A 12,983-nucleotide genomic window follows, 5' to 3' on the forward strand; every position below is an offset into this window, starting at 1 on the left:
GAAATATATATGATATGTATAATGTATAATGTATGACATTTGTCCAGAAATTTTGGGTAGGTGGGCAGAGCCAGGTGACATGAAAGTAGTCATCTGTGGTGTTTAAAGTGCGTGTGTACATATGTCATTGTCTGTGAGTCCCATTTTTTGTAATTTAAGTTGTGTGAGATGTCGTGGGAGATTGTTGCCAGTTTGTGTTAGAAGTTTGTATATTTTTGAGAATTGTTTTCTGTGTGGCTATGTGTTCGAATTGATTGAACAATGGGGTGGTTGCAGAGTGTTGTTTGAAGTATAGTTTTTTTCCTTAAAGCATTGCTTCAGTTGTGAATATTGTAAGAAGCTGTTGCTACCAATGTTGTATTTCTGTTTTAGAGTGTCGTATAGTATGAATGAATTGTGGTGAAATAAGTATTCCAGATGAATAATTCCTGCTTTTTTCCATGAGTTAAAAACTATTGGTTTATTTTGAATCTAAAAGCCAGGGTTGTGCAAAATTGGGGCAAATTTATTTGAGGAGGTAGGGTGTCCAATGATCTGATTAGCTTTCTACCAAGCTGTCAGAGTAGCCGCTATGAATGGGTTATTGAAGCAGTTATGCTTTTTAATTGACTGGGTGTCACGGTTTCAATAGAAACAAGAACACAGAATAAACTAAATACAAAACTAAACAATGAGAACTCATGACAACAAGAGACAAAGTGACAAGGTAAAACCGGAAACAATATCTGAACCATGAAATACAATTCCAAATACACAACTGGTTATGATGGAATCTAGAGTGTTAAACCAGTATAATGTGGGTTGGATTGGGGTCATGGAAAAGAGGTAAGCTATCTTGGGTAGTATGGTCATTTTTATTGTTGCATGGTAGTATGGTCATTTTTATTGTTGCAATTCTTCCAAAATGGGCAGGATGTTCCAGTGGGTGAGATCCTCTTTGATGCTTTTCAGTAATGGTGAGTAATTTAGTGCAAATAACTCTGATAGCTTGGTGGAAACATTGATGCTAAGGTATTTGATGTTGCCTGTAAGCAGCATTCCAACCTTCCTCACAAAGTGGGAGAATATTTAATTTAGACCAGTTATAGAATATTCAGAAATTTTGGGGAATGTGGACACAAGATTTAGGACTTCTGAGAGGGATGTTGATGGGCTTGTTAGAAATAATAGGATGTCATCTGCATATGAGCAAATTTTGTGGTGTCTAGTCTGTATGCCTGTAATCCTGGTGTTTTGTTGCTGCAAGGGGTTCAATGAAAATGGCAAACAGTAGTGGAGAGAGTGGACATCCTTGTCTTGTGCCCCGTTGTAATGTGAAACGTTGAGAGGTGTAGTTATAACTGTTGCAGATGATGAGTTATAGAGGATTTTGATCCATTGAAAGAACAACTCCCCAAACCCCAAATTCTTGAGACTGGCAAAAAGAAATTACCAGTTGACTTTGTTGAAGGCCTTTTCAGCATCCAGTAATGCAGTAATGGTTATGAAGTGTTTTCTTTGGGTAATACTGATGAGGTTGAATAGACGCCGCATGTTCGTGGATGAGTGTCTGTCCTTTATGAATGCTGTTTGGTCTGGATGGATTCATGTGGATATGGCTCACTCTAATCTGTTGGGTAGTGCTTTACTGATTATTTTTCGGTCACAATTGATGAGGCTTATTAGCCTATAGCTCGGGGTGAGGGTTGAGTCTTTATCTGGTTTGAGTAATACTGACATAAGAGCTGTATTCATGTGTGTGGGTATGGTTCCTGATGATTTGATTTCATTTACCATTCTGCAAAATAATGGGGAAATGAGTTGCCAGAAGAATTCTATTGGATAGCCATCAGAACCGGGTGATTTAGTGTTAGGCATGGAGAAGGATGCTTTCCTGAGTTCATCTGAAGTAATGGGTTTATCTAACATGGTGGACTATTCATTGGATAGCTTTGGGAGTTCAATGTTATCAAGGAAGGAGGGGATATCGGAAAAATGTCATATATTGTCTGGTTGTAGAGTCTCTGATAATAATCATAAAAAGTTGTGTTAATGTCTTTTGGGTCATATTTGAAATTCCCCTGTGCGTTTTGAATTGCTGTAATGATTGGTTTTCTTTATTTCTTTTTAGTTGATTTGCAAGGTATTTACTGTTTTTATCATTTTATTAAAATATGTTCAATCTTAGTCTTTGCATGAGAAATTGAGCCTGTTGGTGTATGATGTTTTCAAGCTGTGTTTCCTGTAGTTCATTTTGAGTATGCTGACTGGGGGCGTGAGATTGTAGATGCCGTAATTTATTTTCAAGTTCTTGTTGCTTTTCTTGCTCTTTATTTTCTTGTGTGATGAGTATGAAATTATATTTCCCCTGATAACTGCTTTTGCTGTTTCCCAAAGTGTTGATGGTGAGATTTCTGGGGAATCTCGAAGTGGAGATTATTGAAATCTCTGTCTGCCAGGAGTTAAGTGTTGAACCGCCACCTACTTGAGGGGGGTGGGGCTGTTTTATGTAGAAGATTGAAACTGATTGAAACTGATGGTCTGAGATTATTATTGGATGCATTTCCGAGTTATGAATTTGAGATATAATGGAATTACTAACTAGGAAGTAATCCATTCGTGAGTAGCTTTTTTGAGGGGGTGATGAGGGGGTTTGAGTCCTTTCTGAAAGGTTTCTTCACTCTTTGGTAAATGGACTGTACTTATATAGCGGTAGAGTAACACAGGGACAGCGACACTCGTGCGTAATTCTGCTGATGAATTCACCGGCACTGCTGGTGAACTACATACATTCTGTAACTTGTTGTCACTTGCTGATTTGTCTGTCTGACCCCTGCTGTGTCCTCCACACAATATGTGCTTTCTGAACTCCACTTCAGTCACAAACACCTCGAGCTGACAAAAAATCTGTCAAATTTCCTTCGGCTTTCTCTCGGTTAATTTCGTGATTCCCTGTAAACAACCTCCTGTGAACAACCAGCTCATACGTATGCATTTCCATTCATGAGGTGCTATATTGACCATTTATGGTGTAATGTGGGCGAGCTGAGGGCGGAATAAGAGGCTTATTCACATGTGCACATTTCCAGGTAGATTGTGATCTATAAAGGGAACATTGCATGCAGGTGTGCGTGCATACGGTTTTATAAATCTGAATTATTTTTGGGGCACGCCATTTCTGGGTTTTCTCCGTACGTACAGTTTTAGTATGGATTCTACACACTTTTTTCTAAATAAGACGCCAGGTCACTTTATCCCATAATTGTCCTTTTAACTTGTCACTTAGTCCTACTTGTATACCAGTTATATATACCTAGGATACCTACCTAGGATATAGTTATCCTATCTCTTCTTATTTTTTTTGTAATTTCTTACTTGCTATTTTGTCTTTGTGTTGCTGCAACACCTGCATTTCTCCTCTGTGGATCAGTAAGGATTATCTTATCTTATCTTAATAATGTAGTATACATCAGTAAATATTGGTGTATAGATTAAATTAAAAGACAAGCCCAATATATCTTTTATTATTTTGATTGAGAGATGTCCCAGAATTATGGAATTTACATCATTTGGTGCAGCTTGCATAAAATACCGAATATTCCTGTGGATTTCTGCACAAGTAGGCAACACATCACATCATTAAAATAGAGGCAAGCCTCTTTATTGACACCCAATGTCCATCTCTAAATCAGGACAATACAGTAAAGTGCAAAGACAGACATATATAACAAAAGGGGACCCTTAAGCAGTACTGCAGCACTGAGTATCAGAAAAAACGATGAAACAAAAAAACAATTCTGTTCTCCGTTTGTATTAATATACAAATATAGAAGAACTACTGTCTCTTTATTTAATAGTTGCAATTCAATTGATAACAAGCCACTGACTGTAGACTCAAATATCACACTAAGAGTTCAGTAGAACCCAGTCATACCAATTTACCTAAATCAAAAAACTGAAACTGTATGAACATCTGCAAAACACAAAATTATAAGGGCATGTGTATGAGTATGAGTAATAGTGCAATAATATGAATTATAATATAAAATAGTGCAAAAAGGCTATTATATGGAGATAAATAGTAAGTATATGAAGATATAACAGTACCAGTAGCCTATAGCTATGCATCTACAAACATAAAAAGTATGATGTCCCTGGAGTAGATTCAGGTCTGTGTTGTAGTGTGGTCCTGTACCGGTCAAGTGGATTTGTGTCTTGCATGGCCGCTCCAGGCATCTAAAAGCTCTATATTTAACTTACTTATTCTGTTGTTCTGACCTTCAAATTCGACAATGTAGTCCACCGTCAGAACGCTATTTTCCCTTGTTATCCGATCAAACTCTATATACGCCTCGTACTGGCGCTATTTTATTTATTTCAAAAACACAGTGTCCAGTTTGGTCAGAGGTATAGTCATTCTGTTATCCTTATTTAAGTCATCTGTGGTGACTTTCAAAGCACTGTCCTCGCTCTTCCTGTTAGTGACAAGGCCACTGCCAACGCTTGCTTTTCTTTTTCAAGCCGGTTACTAGCTTCCATATTTCCACCTCGTGTTTCCAACTTTAGTAAGATTACTTCTTGTCAAATGGTGGCCGAACTTTGTAATTCCCAGCAGCCATCCTCTACTACCAATGTTAGTTCAATACCGCAACAAATGTGCATTCAACATATTTTACTAGAGCTCTCACTCAACTGTTTCCACAGTGGTAACAACCACACAAACAGCAATAGTGTGCCCCCTTTTACAAATGCACAATGTAAAATATAGCAGTTAACACTGTATTACATATCATAGTAACTACTCTAATTTTTACTTCAAAACAATAATTTTTTGCGATACATTTATTCTTCACACAAACAAAAATAAATATCTAATAATAATGGCAACAGTGCAAGCATTCAAACATATACACACACACACATAATCAACAACAACAAAAAGACCCAATTCATTTATTATAAATAGCTTCAACAATTTCTTTTAAACTAACAATGCATTTTCAATGTCCAGACACTTCCTTTAACCCTCCCGATGATAGCAGACCAGTCTTTAGCATTGAGACTCGGTCTCTGAGGTTATAAAAATAATTTCTTCTCTGAAAAGCTCGAAAGCCAGGGTTGCATTAAGTCTGGACAGTAACCTTCAAAAACTCAGACAAAGACATTTTTGGGGCTCAGAGTCGGTCGTCTTTCAATGGGAAGGTCGCAGTTTCGATCCCCAGCTCCCTCAGGCTACATGTCAAAGTGTCCAAGACACTGAAGCCCCAAATTGCTCCATAGCCAACGGTTATGAATGTGATAACTGATTGACAGTTGGGCACTTTACGTAGCAGCCTCTGCCATCAGTGTATGAATGTGTGTGTGAATGGGTGAATGTGATATGTAGTGCAAAAGGAGCTTTGAGGGGTGCCAACCACCTGGAAGACTGGCAAGGTTATCAAATTCTTTAAGACGATTGATAAGACCAAACCAGACAGAGTACTTCTCTCTGTACTCGTCCTGTTAGATCTTAATGCTGCATTTGACACGATAGACCATCACATCCTGTTACAGAGACTAGAACATTGAATTGGCATTACAGGATCTGCATTAAGTTGGTTTAAATCTTATTAATCAGATCGATCTCAGTTTGTCAATGTTCATGATGTGTCCTCTATGCACACCAAAGTTAGTCATGGAGCTCCACAGGGTTCTGTGCTTGGACCGAGTCTTTTCACTTTATATTTGCTTCCTCTGGGTAATATCATGAGGAAACACCCCATTCATTTTCATTGTCATGCTGATGATACTCAATTATACTTATCAATGAAGCCAGATGAAACCAATCAGCTATCTAAACCAGAATGCCTTGCCTTAAGGATATAAAGATCTGGATGACTAGAAACTTTCTTAAAGAGCTCATAGTGCCATATTACCCCTCTTGAACATTGCGCTCCCAGGATGCAGGCCTGCTTGTGGTACCTAAAGTCTCTAAGAGTAGTATGGCAGGTAGAGACTTCAATCATCAGGGCCCCCTCTTCTGGAATAATATACAAATCAGGGTCCTGGAGGCAGACACCCTCTCTACTTCTAAGAGTAGACTTAAAACTTTCCTCTTTGATAAAGCTTATAGTTAGGGCTGGCTCAGGCTTGGACCAGACCATAGTTATACTGCTATAGGCTTAGACTGCTGGAGGATCTGAGCTTCTCTCTCTCCTGTGTCTCTTTCTCTCTCTCTCTCTCTCTCTTTCTCTGTTTCTCTGTGTGTTTCTCTCTCTCTGCATTTATGTTATATTAATGCATCTTAGTAACTATGACAAGATTCCGCACCAACAAAACCAGTGGGCCAGACAACATCAGCCCCAGGGTCCTCAAGGTGTGTGCTGGGCAGCTTGCAGGAGTATTTCAACACCTCTTCAATCTCTCCTTGAGGTTAATGATGGTGCCCAACCTGCGAAAGAACTGCATCATCCCAGTAGCAAAGAAAGAACGTCCAAGCGCCCTCAATGACTACAGACCTGTGGCACTCACGTCGCATGTTATGAAGACATTTGAGAGGCTGGTTCTTCAGCACCTGAGGACACTGCTAACTTCCTGACCCCAAAGTCCCTTTCTCACCTGGAGAAGCAGGGAAGCACTGTGACCCTCATGTTCTTTGACTTCTCCAGTACCATCCAGCCCTGCCACAGTATATCAGAGTGGATGGTTGTGCCTCTGAGTTGGTGACAAGCAACACCAGCGTACCTTCTCTTCTCTCTCTGTCTTCTCGCTTTGCTCTGGTACTCCTCCGTTTTCGCCTCTGTATCACTGAATAAAACACAGGCTGATGGCACCTACTGGAGCCAATCAAAGTGTCTGATTCGGAAACATGACTCTCTACATCAACAACAAAGATGGCTGATGAGCACTGACCTATAAACATACAGAGAGAATGAGCAACGCGACAGGCAAAGAGAGGAAACTATCCATATTTTTTACAACTTTATACTTTAGATTACTGTTACGGCTGTATGTGTTCCCTGCACTGTTTGTCCCTTTTGCCTTTCAGCTGTTTCTTCCAGGCTCTTCCCTGCTGATTACAGAATGAGGTTCACCTGGTCTTGGGTGCTTAGAAACCCCAGACAATGGCATCGGAAGACAGACAGGCTTCTGGAGTGGGGACTGCAGTGGTTCTGCCTCTCCGAGTGGGATTTTGTGTTGTTGTGTTCTAGTTGCTTTTGTTAGCCTTTAGTTAATAATTTGGTTGTTTAATTGTCATTAAATAGATCCCATGTATTTGAGTGTCTTAAGGTGTTCACATGGTTATATTTGGGTCAATTGTGTTTAGTTGTTAGCCCCTTAGGGTGGGGTGTAACAATTACTAACAAAATTAAAATTCACACATCAGCAAGCTTGGAGTTGTTGAAAAGCTCTATTTCTCTAGTTTATGCGGAAAATAAGTGCCATCTCTCTGTCAAACCATCAAAGAGTTATGACGCTCTGAAGACGACATGGAATTTGGGTCCATACACAGGCCTGTGGGTCTCAAAGGGTTATTATAAATGGTTATGTCCTACCTTATTTATATTGTATTTATAATTTACTTTATGTCACTTGTTTTGTAATATGGTTTTTATTTTGTGGGTAATTTTCTATCTAAAGTAAAAGAGGCACCAAGTTGGTGAGGGCCTGCTCTGAATAACATCATGTTACAGAAGTAACGTGGGTGCGATCTGTCCCTTGCTCCCCCTAGTTTCTTCGTCACGGCTCATACGGTTGTTTTCGCTGTGTGTTAATTAAGGTCCTGTTTCTAATGTAAATAAGCCTTTGAACCTTTAAAACAAAGACCGGGAACTACCCCTGGATATGCGCGCTGCGGTCATTGATGAGCATTGAGCATGAGTCATTGATTGACAGCGGAGGAGCAGCCCTGCCTACTCCCCCAAACATAGTATCCATGTAGCCATGTATTGCATGTTTTTATGTGCATGAGAGTGTGCATGTGTGTCTTTGTGCAAAAAATGTATAATAATTATATTATCATTTATAATACTAAAAAGCATGGGCAAAAAAAGTTTTCTTACCCAGCCTGCTCCTGCGGATCTCATCTGGTGATACTGGTCGAAGTTTCCTCTCTGTTTTGATTTCCTCAAGGATCCGCTCATGCAGTGTTGGCGGAGGCTGACTTTGTGGCTTCAATTTACGAGCTGACACCTAGTGCAAGTTGATTGGTAAAATATAAATAATGACAGGAAATTAAGTAGAGTGGAGAGAATAACAACTGACACAAACAGTCAAGAGTTATTGCCAGCGGGCCTTTTCGTTTTCAGCTTCTCATATAACGGCTGTACACCTAATTACCTAGAGTTGAGTGAACTTCTTAAACAGTGACTGCTAGTTAGGCAGTAAGGCTTCTGTTTATCATATAGGAATGCAGCATTACACTGAACACAGCGCAGTGAAACTGGAATTAGTAAGCTTCAACATACTTATCTTATAGAGGCTGTACTAGTGTTTAATATGTTTTTTTTGTGTACTGTAAACTTCACGATTCTTTTTCAAGTATATGACATCTTTTTTTCATCAATTTATTATCGATCAGTAAAGACATTAGCTTTGTCAAATGGGCATTTTGTAGCTGCACCTAACAAAATCTGGGCAGGACGAACACAGAACAGGAAAGAGGAAAAAAATATTGTTTCTTATCAGTTCTGGGAACCTTGTGATATTTGAGTCCATATTCCTAAATTGTACTTACAGGGTTGAGAGGTGGCCTGGACCTGATGAACTCCAGAATGATATCATGAGCACTCTTCTTTAGCTTAGGTGGGATGTCATTTACCTGAAACAGAGGAACAGATAAAAACTATGAAATGGTGTATATATAAGGATGTAAAAGTAACAGAAAAGATTATGAATTATAACAAAGTGTAGACTTGCCTATTTAACAAAAAAGACCATAGCAATAAATTAGATTTAGAATAGGGTTGAGAGATGAAGGGATGAAGGATGGTGTAGTTTAAGTGGAACAGGTGCACAAAGGCAGAGAAGTTTCACGGTGAACGCTGGTGCAGTATAGGACTCACCAGGACTGTGCACCACAATTCCCTAAAGTGTAGACATGACAGTGTTAAGGTCAGGTCCACTGCTCAATATATTCTAATTCTTCCAAAAGAGAAGGGAGGGTAAGAAGTTAGCCTATAATGTAACTTCTCAATTTTCATCACGATAGTAGTGGCTTTTTTTTAGCTAGCGTGCCATACTCTGCATGAACTGCATATGAAAATGTGTGTAAGTGAAGGAAAACCGTTTTAACAATACAATAAACTAATGGTAACTTGGTAACTTAAATACATGTATTTTTCCCCAACTCCAGTCAAGCTTATAAGATACATATTTAAAAATGTCAGTGATTTAAGGTGTGTACTTTCAATGTAAGGTGCAGAGAGTGCATTAAATGGCATCAAAATAGAGGTTGTTTATCTAAAAGTGTCCCATTGGAGAATCCTATGAGGTGCCGTTAGGGACATTATTCAGAATTACAATGCATACACACAACGGAAACACTCTCACATAAACAACTGAAACATTATACGCTCACATACACAACTGAAAAGCTCTCATATAAAGTACTGAAAAGCATTCACACGTACACATACTAGTGAAAAGCTCTCACACAGTATACTGAAATGCTCTCATACAGTATACTGAAAAGTGTTCACACATACACATAGTAGTGAAAAGCTCTCATACAGTATACTGAAAAGCTCTCATACAGTATTCTGAAAAGCGTTCACACACACTACTGAAATGCTCTCACACATACTTCTGAAATGCTTTCATACATTATAGTCAAATGCTTTCACACATACTACTGAAATTTCACTATACTATATGAAAGCATTTCAGTAGTATGCGTGAGAGCATTTCAGTAGTATGTGTTAGAGCAGGGGTTCCCAACCAGCGGTCCGCGGACCGGTACCGGGCCGTAGGTTGTTCAGCACCGGGCCGCGAAACCCAACAGGTGTCAGAACCATCGAATGAACTGTGTGAAGTGTGCAACCGCACAGGGCCTCTATTGATTCAGGTATGAGCATCAAAACACACACAGGTCTGCGTCATATCTGCTCCTCTCGTAACGGCTGTCTCCTCCCAGCGCAGCATGATAACTCCGCGGGGATCACCTCCGGTTCAACTCAGTCACAGCGTGTGAAGACGTATTTTATGCTTTATAAAGGGTTTTCACGGAAATACGGGGCCGATCACAACACTATTAATTCAGAGGCAGACCCTGAGAAACACACAGATCAGTCACTGCGCTGCATGATTATAAACTGCCCACTGCTGGATCACATTATAAATTCACATAAACTGCTAGGATCACACTATGGATCGCACCATCCCTCTCCCTATCTGTCTGTATTTCCGTGCGCGTGACAGTGATTTATGCACATGCGTGTCGAACCCCCCCCGGTCCGTCAAAAATATTATTGCTACTGTCTCGTGTAGTCAGAAAGGTTGGTAACCCCTGTATTAGAGCATTTCAGTAGTATGTGTCAAAGTGTAGTATGCATTTCAGTTGAAACGGAAGGCATTTCAGTTGAAACGGAAGGTAGCGCGAATTTCAAAATAAAGGCGAACGACTAGTGTTCGTTTGCACCTCAGGAACCAGTGTACCAGATGGGCATAAAAATAGATCTCATCTCATATGTCCGTCTTAGCTAGGACCGACTTCTTGATTGGAATTTACACCGAGTGCACCAAGTCTAACTGACACCGGTCGTATGCTGCACCTGGTCTCATGATGCGCGTCCACGTGAACACTCGAAAAGCGTCGACTGTTACCAAGCAACACACATCTCCACTCGCTAACTTCTCTCATGAAATGATCGACAGCAGATATGGATAATAAAACAAAAGTACAGAAAAATACATTTTTTGGATAGTGAAATGAAGAAACATAAAAAATCAAGCCTGCCGTTGTCCGTTGTCTGGACTTTACAATAAACTGTAAAAGACTGCCCCCTCCTCTCCCTGCTTATCATCGATCTGTGCATGGAGTTGAGATCCTTCAGTGTGCGCTCAACTGATGCATGAGAGCGCAGCACCGCGCAGCAGAGAGTGGATGATCTCGGGTGCACTTCTCCTCATAATTTATTTTATTCCTGACGTTGTGATGGCTAACTGTCTGAAACATTACCATTGCACAGTTGCATGATTTCGCAGAAGAATTGCTCTTCTCATTTTGGATGTGTTGTGTTGTTGTTGCAGGGAGCTGTCCGGTGCTGCCAGGTGCTGAAGTCTTTCACCTTGACACTTGTTTTGTTTTAAGCTTTTAGCTGTTTTGGTGAATAGTCTTTGGCCAAATTAAATTAAAAACTACATATATATCGAATGTGTACCAGAGCTGTTGTGACTGAAAAACTAACTTTCTTATCACTTGTCGCTGTTCATGTGCTGACACAACAGTAGCAGTACACATCGGCGATGTGATTGATTGGTCTGCTGCTTATGCGTTAAAGTTTTCCTAATTGCCTACTGGTAAACAAGAATAGCAGTCTGGCAATTTGTTTGTATTCTAGGTAGGTAGGTTGTAGCTCTATTATTATACATGTAATGTTAGCTCTCAAGCATTTTATTATTGTGCCCCCCTGAGAAAACTTGCCTGTGGCCTTGTGCCAGATTGAAGGGCAAACACGTAATGAGAATATCACAAACAAGAGCCAAAACGGACAGAAACAACATTAGTTTGCAAAAGCCGTTCAGCGTCCAGATTTCCCGACTCCCTCTTATGCATCAGAAATGATCGATCCGACCTCCGTTCAACAAACAAGCATTTTAAAAGTTGTTTCTTCTCCTCTTGAGGACAGACCTGACAAAGCTTCATTTTTACTTTTTACACATCTGTATCATGATGCTGAGATGGCAAAGGTAAGACCCGTTAATTACAAGACTTCATAGGCTACATCATGGGCTATAGTAGAAAAAACAAAGCAGACTCGCAGCACAGAGAGGGGGAGAGCTGCTGTGCAGGCGCACAGAGGGAGGGAGGGAGCTGGTGATCACGGACTGAAGTGATGACATGATATGAAACTTTGTTTGATCGCGAAGCCTGATGATCCTCTAAAAAACCATTGACATGACAACGCCATTATGCTTGTGCAGAGCTGTATTGCGTCCCCAATAACAATTGAAACTACAGCTAAAGTTCCGTTCCACCACAGTACATTAAAATCAACTCCGGACCAATGACCTTCAGGGCTATGATCACACCATTCGGGGCTAAAGCACAACAACGCCACTGGTCCTAGCTAAGACGGACATACGAGATGAGACATTTTTATGCCCAGCTGGTACACTGGCTCCTGAGCTGCAAACGAACACTAGTCCTTCACCCTTATTTTAAAATTCGAGCTACCTTCCGTTTCAACTGAAATGCTCTCACACATACTACTGAAATGCTTTCACACATACTACTGAAATGCTCTAACACATACTACTGAAATGCTTTCATACATTATACTGTGGACTGACCGAGCACATGCCCTTGCACTTTCACAAAATCTTAAGCATATACATAAATCTGTTCATTTCTACAGGATGATCAATAAATAGTACTTTTTGGACATTTTAGAGACATTTCTCGGTTGGGTGTTCACACTCAAAAACAAATTTTGTGTGTTTTTCACAGTTAAGGTTAGCTAAACGTTGCTATCTAATCTAAGTTAGGTTTGCTTAATTTACAACCCAGGTACATTGTCTCTCAAAATTCGTGTAAAAACTCCTACCACTGAACCGCGGTGCAGAAAAGTAAACCTGCAATGAGCACTGTCAATCAATTTAGAATTAGCATTCTTTCAGTGAAGCCCGCTGGTTAATGTGCACAGTGTACCCGTGTCGTAGCTCAGCCAGGCTAGCTCTCTGCATGGTAGAGACATGGTGTGTGGGGAGTGTTCCGGGATTTAGTTGTAGCTGTGGTAAGTCAGTAAAGTTAAAAAAAACTAAGATCCCAAAATCCCTAAGTAATGTGTCTGTTTCTCTTCCTA

General features: G+C 40.1%; 1 protein-coding gene across 1 annotated transcript in view; it reads right to left on the minus strand.

Moving 5' to 3' along the window:
* The window catches only part of LOC138584359 (protein spire homolog 1-like), a 142,766-nt gene that overhangs the window by 24,158 nt on the left and 105,625 nt on the right, over window positions 1-12,983 (minus strand). The window contains exons 8-9 of the mRNA XM_069656568.1: window positions 8,696-8,779; window positions 8,022-8,151 (exon numbers count right to left, since the gene is read on the minus strand). Coding sequence (XP_069512669.1) covers window positions 8,022-8,151; window positions 8,696-8,779 — 214 coding nt within the window. The remainder of the gene's footprint in view (window positions 1-8,021; window positions 8,152-8,695; window positions 8,780-12,983) is intronic.

This window comes from Semicossyphus pulcher, unplaced genomic scaffold (assembly GCF_022749685.1).
Source record: "Semicossyphus pulcher isolate SPU_LCO1_2020_fin unplaced genomic scaffold, fSemPul1.0.p SCAF_9, whole genome shotgun sequence".
Classification (NCBI taxonomy): Eukaryota; Metazoa; Chordata; class Actinopteri; order Labriformes; family Labridae; genus Semicossyphus; species Semicossyphus pulcher.